Source organism: Sinocyclocheilus anshuiensis, unplaced genomic scaffold (genome assembly GCF_001515605.1).
Source record: "Sinocyclocheilus anshuiensis isolate Anshui unplaced genomic scaffold, SAMN03320099.WGS_v1.1 scaffold2925, whole genome shotgun sequence".
NCBI classification, from domain to species: Eukaryota; Metazoa; Chordata; class Actinopteri; order Cypriniformes; family Cyprinidae; genus Sinocyclocheilus; species Sinocyclocheilus anshuiensis.
Window position 1 is genome coordinate 84525 of NW_015539170.1, and position 6093 is coordinate 90617.

The window sequence follows — 6093 nt, forward strand, 5'->3', positions numbered from 1 at the left end:
CGTAGCAAGGAGATCGGTAAAATAATCCATGTGACATCAGGAGTTCAACCATAATTTTACGAAGGTACGAGAATAATTTTTGTGCGCAAAAGAAAAAAAAAACAACTTTATTCAACAATTCGTCTCCTCTGCTTCACCCTAGTGCCATTTTGGAGAGTATCAGCTGGACGTAAACAGCGTATGCTGTTCTATGTCAGCTGCATCATGCCGGATCTGTTTCCTATGGTGTTGTGATTTGAGCTGAACGAAAACAGCGTATCCGTGTGACGCCGCTGACACAGAACAGCATACGCTGTTTACGTCCAGCGGATACTCTCCAAAATGGAGCTACAGGGTGACGCGGAGGAGACGAATTGTTGAATAAAGTCTATGTGATGTTTATACAGTATACAGAGATCTGAGTTCATTTAGTTTGGTGGTGTCACTGGCATACAGAGTGACTCACCACTCCATCCACAATGCACTCTGTCTCTCTGTGACTCAGACTGTCTTCATCTCTTTCATCTCTTATAGAGGTCATCACATAAGGGACTATGGGTGTCTTTGCTGTCAGATGTAATCTGTATATACTGTATATACAATTCACAGTGTGAATGGTGTTTGGGGAAAAAAACTATGCATGGTATTTATTTTTCTTTTTTTTTTTTTTATATAGCCATGGTCATCACTGCTAAGAAACTGGAACAGCCTGGCAGTGACTCATCCGGGCTACATGGCCTTTCTCACCTATGATGAAGTTAAAGCTCGTCTGCAAAAATTCATCCACAAGCCTGGCAGGTAATACACACACCGCACACGTCACTGTAAAGGGGTAGTTCACAGTTCAAAAATTGGATAATGACTTGTTGTTCCAAACCTAAATTACTTTTTCTTTGAAACAACAAAAAAGCTATGATTTTTATTTTATTTTATAATTTTTTATTATAAATATTTTTCTTACATTTTTATTATTTATTATTATTACTTTTTTTCTAGTCATTTTATCTATCCATCAGTCCAAATATTGATCAATTACTTTTCTTCATTAAAGCAACACAAAAGTTATTTTTTATTTTATTTTATTTTAATAAGGTCATTGGATTGAAATAACAAGCAGAATTTAATTTTTTGGGTCAGCTATCTATTTAGTCCCAGTACTCAAAGATTTTGGTGTCTTGGGCTTCAGCCATTCAGCCAAGTCTTTTTCATTCAGATGTGTTCATGGCATCAGCCTTGTTACAGCAACATTATCTGCGACATAAATAGTGACAGGAATTACATGGGACAATGCATCGTTAGCTTCTTGAATCCCTACTCTGAGTGGCCCCAAGGACAGCATGGTACCTCCCATCAATAGATGTATTGTAAAAGTACCATGATGTCACAAGTGCTCTCAATTCAAAGAAAAGCAATCACATGACCACCCCTAATGCACTGAGACGCATTTCTCAGTGATGGCTTGATCTGACACTGTTAGATTGTCCTGTTCATTTTGTCTCATGTCATAAGTATTTGTTGTAACAGTCATGTTTTCTCTTGGTTACAGCTATATCTTCAGGCTTAGCTGTACGCGGCTCGGCCAGTGGGCAATTGGTTATGTCACAGCCGATGGGAATATCTTGCAGACCATTCCACATAACAAACCTCTCTTCCAGGCCCTCATCGATGGCTTTAGGGAAGGATTGTAAGTCAACACAGCGTCTCCGTCTAAAACTCACACACAGAACATCTATTAAAACATTTAGATGTGTAATAAAGCATCAGGTGTCACGCTTCACCTCCCTCGGATTTTCAGTGTGTCTTACAGACTGTTTATTCATTAATGACAGAATTTTCATTTTTGGGTGAACTAACCTTTTAAGTGATGTTTATATACAGAGATCTGAGTTAATTTGGTTCGATGGTGTCACTGGCATACAGAGTGACTCACCACTCCATCCACAACACACTCTGTGTCTCTGACTCAGACTCTCTTCATCTCTTAAATGGATGTTAGAGGTCATCACATAAGGGACTATGGGTGTCTTTGCTGTCAGATGTAATCTGTATATACATGCCACTACATTCACAGTGTGAATGGTGTTTGGGGAAAAAAACTATGCATGGTATTTATTTTTCTTTTTTTTTTTTTTATATAGCCATGGTCATCACTGCTAAGAAACTGGAACAGCCTGGCAGTGACTCATCCGGGCTACATGGCCTTTCTCACCTATGATGAAGTTAAAGCTCGTCTGCAAAAATTCATCCACAAGCCTGGCAGGTAATACAAACACTACACACGTCACAGTTAAAGGGATAGTTCACGCGAAAATAAAAATTTGCCTAGTAATTTGGATATCGACTCCTGTTGTTCTAAACCAAAATTACTATTTTTCTTCGAAATAACAAAAAAGCTATGATTTTATTTTATTTATTTTATTTTTTATTATAAATATTTTTCTTAATTTTTATTATTATTTTGTTTTATTTTCTAGTCATTTTATCTCTCCGTCTGTCCAAAAGTTGATTTTTTTTTTGGGGTCAGCAATCTATTTAGTCCCAGTACTCAAGGATCTTGGTGTCTTGGGCTTCAGCCGATCACCCATGTCTTTTTTAATTCAGATGTGTTCATGGCATCAGCCTTGTCACAGCAGCATTATCTCTTACATAAACAGTGACAGGACTTACATGGGACAATGCACCATTAGTTGTTTGAATCCCCACTCTAAGTGGCCCGAAGGACAGCATGGTACCTCCCATCAATAGATGTATTGTAAATGTACCATGATGTCACAAGTGCTCTCAATTCAAAGAAAAGCAATCATATGACCACTAGACTTGTGCCAGTATTCGGTAATGCGATATATCACGGTAATGCATATGCACGATATTGTTATCTTGGGCACTTCTAAATACCGTGAATACACCCATAATGCACTGAGACACGTTTCTCAGTGATGGCTTGATCTGACACTGTTAGATTGTCCTGTTTATTTTATCTCATGTCATAGGTGTTTGTTGTAACAGTCACATTTTCTCTTGGTTACAGCTATATTTTCAGGCTGAGCTGTACGCGGCTCGGCCAGTGGGCTATTGGTTACGTCACAGCTGATGGGAATATCTTGCAGACCATTCCTCATAACAAACCCCTCTTCCAGGCCCTCATCGATGGCTTTAGGGAAGGATTGTAAGTCAACACAGCATCTCAGTCTAAAACCCACATTTAAAACATTTAGATGTGTAATAAAGCATCAGATGTAACACTTCACCTCCCTCAGACCTTCAGTGTGTCTTACAGACTGACTTTATTCCCATTTAGCTACCTTTTCCCTGATGGCCGCACACAGAACCCTGACCTCACAGGGCTGTGTGAGCCCTCGCCTCAAGACCATATCAAAGTCACACAGGTCTGTTTTTGTTTTTATTATCTCAGTCAGACACCTAAATCCATCTAGTGTTTTGGATAATCTGTGTAACCCTCTTTTTTCATCGCGTACAGGAGCAATATGAGCTCTACTGTGAGATGGGCTCTACTTTCCAGCTGTGTAAGATCTGTGCTGAGAATGACAAGGATGTGAAGATTGAGCCCTGCGGCCACCTCATGTGCACTTCCTGTCTCACAGCCTGGCAGGTAAACCTGAAGAACCTTCAGTTGTCCATTAGTCTGGATACACACGTGTGTTTTCCTCACTCTTGGTTTATTTTCTCGCTCTTTTAGGAGTCAGAAGGCCAGGGCTGCCCGTTCTGTCGCTGTGAAATTAAGGGCACCGAACCCATCGTCGTTGACCCCTTCGATCCCAAGGACCCCAATAGTGGAGGCTCCTACGGAGGCTGCAGGAGCATGTTCGGGGCCGAGGGAGCCCCTTCGCCCAGCTACGATGATGACGATGATGATCGCTTGGAGGACTCTCCTTTCATGATTAGCAAGCTGGTTGGTGCTAAAGTAAGAACAACTTTATCTCATTATGAGTTTATGGACCATTCTGCTTTGCTAAACCTGCATAAAGACACCTCTACCTGTTTTTCAATGAACAGCATTGATTCAGCTGTCACCTGCCTCAGTAAATATTATTTTTGTAATGTGTTCGAGGCTCCTGTTTTGAAGTTTAATATAGGAATTCCTACAAATCCAAACCAAATAACGTTTCCCGCAGACATTTCAGTATTACTCAGCTCCAGATTGTGGTAAAGGCTCAGAAATGTTGGCGTGAGTATTTAGCATCAGTATAGCTGTATGCTGAATGGTTTTGTTGTTTTAGGTGGAGAGGCCGCCCTCACCGCTGTCAGCTGCCCCTCAGCCCGTCGTTCCCCCAGTACCTCCTCGGCTGGATCTGCTTCCTCTCAGACCCACTAACCCTCCCGGGGCCTCTAGTCCAGGCGCCACATCCAAGGTAAATGCACTAGCATGGAATGTTTCGCCAAGTTTTTCACCCTCAGTACCTCAGTTTGGAATGTATTAAGCATTCTTTTTAAACACTTCAGAAGAAAATTTCTGAGTTAGGATTAGACGAGCGCTTGTTGATGTTCAGTTTTTAATATCTGGTTTATTCCTCCCATCCCCAGGCCCCATCCCATCACAAGGACAAGCCGTTACCGCTGCCCCCAAGCCTTAGGGACCTGCCGCCACCTCCTCCCCCAGACCGACCACATCCAACCGGATCAGACAACCGGCTCCCGAGACGCCCTCTCCCCTGTACGCCTGGAGAACCTCCTCGGGACAAACTGCCTCCTGCCCCACCTAACCGCAACATGCCGGACTGGAACTCCCGGCCCGTACCCAAAGCTCCATCACAGCCACCAGCAAGCGGAGACTCCCGTGGGTCTCGAGAACTCTCAAACAGACACTCTCTGCCTCTCCAACTGCCCTCCACGCTCGACGCCAGAGCAGAAGGCCAGAGGAACAACGGCCCCCCCAGCCTCGACCACCAGCTGGTGAAGACCCACATGCCATATTTACACATTGATAGAAGCCTAATCTGAACTTTTATCTAACTTTCATTTGCTTCATGTGCAGAGTTTCGGATCATCCAATCCTGGGTCAGATTACGACAGCCCGAAAGTAAAGCCATCTGCCTCTGCTAATGCCATCTATTCCTTGGCAGTCAGGTAGGTGCCACTGAGCCGACATCACACACAAAAGACTAGGGCAGCACAAAGTACTGCATATCAAAAGAAAACCGGAAATTGCACTTAATGCAATAGTTAACAACTTAGTGCTGCTTTCAGAGTGAAGCTTGGCGCTATGTTCATTTACATGTGTGAAACAATCTGCTCTGAGAAGCTGAAACACTGTGTCATGAGCCATTTGTGTGTAAAAGAACACAGTGTCAAGCTTAATTCTGAAACTGGCAATAAATATATTTATTCACCAGCAAACTTAAAAAAAAAAAAAAAAAAAGTGTTTTAATTTTTGAAAATAAACAAAATAGGATGTAAATATTAGAATTGTAATTTTACAATTGCACTATAAATAAAATAATTACTTGTATTACATACAGTTAAATAGTAGTATTCCGATGCATTTTATTTTTTATCACAATTTTATACAAATTGTATAGTCATATTGTAGGGTGACCATACGTCCTCTTTTTCCCGGACATGTCCTCTTTTTAGACCTACAAAAATGCGTCCGGCCGGGATTTCTTAATTGCCCAAAATGTCCGGGATTCGACTGTTTTCTTAATCCCACTCCCGCTGAATCTCTGACCATTGCCGCCTGCTCCCGCAACATGTGTTTCGCTCCTGCGATTTTCGTGTCCACTCCTTTAAACATTCTAATATTGTATATAATTTTGGCACATCAGGGAGCTGCTCTCAGGATGCGGAGTATTTAAATATATTTGAATGAGTGTTTGCGCTGTTTACTTTCACTTTCGATTTCACAATCACACGCATGGGTGGATTTAGCCATTTTGGGGTCACTTTCGATTTCGCAATCACACGCACTCTGTGTAAAGGGGATAAAAATCATGTTTTTATGATACTGGAACAAAGAGACACTGTGATATTTGGGTTTTGTATGTATGCATGTATGTGTATGTATATATATATATATGCATACATACATACATACAAAACCCAAATATCACAGTGTCTCTTTGTTCCAGTATCATAACCCCCCCCCCCCCCCCACCT

The 6093-nt window shown here is 41.7% G+C and overlaps 1 protein-coding gene across 4 annotated transcripts in view; it reads left to right on the plus strand.

Annotated features, from left to right (window-relative positions):
- Positions 1–6093, plus strand: part of LOC107683813 (Cbl proto-oncogene, E3 ubiquitin protein ligase) — a 41391-nt gene that overhangs the window by 30714 nt on the left and 4584 nt on the right. For 3 of the 4 annotated variants that reach the window (XM_016479848.1, XM_016479850.1, XM_016479849.1), the window contains exons 5-12: positions 656–777; positions 3008–3145; positions 3278–3365; positions 3458–3589; positions 3677–3901; positions 4218–4349; positions 4522–4890; positions 4973–5064. In XM_016479848.1, the coding sequence (XP_016335334.1) occupies positions 656–777; positions 3008–3145; positions 3278–3365; positions 3458–3589; positions 3677–3901; positions 4218–4349; positions 4522–4890; positions 4973–5064 (1298 nt within the window). Of the gene's footprint in view, positions 1–655; positions 778–1525; positions 1664–3007; positions 3146–3277; positions 3366–3457; positions 3590–3676; positions 3902–4217; positions 4350–4521; positions 4891–4972; positions 5065–6093 lie in introns of all 4 variants that reach the window. The other variant, XM_016479847.1, reaches the window with a different exon arrangement.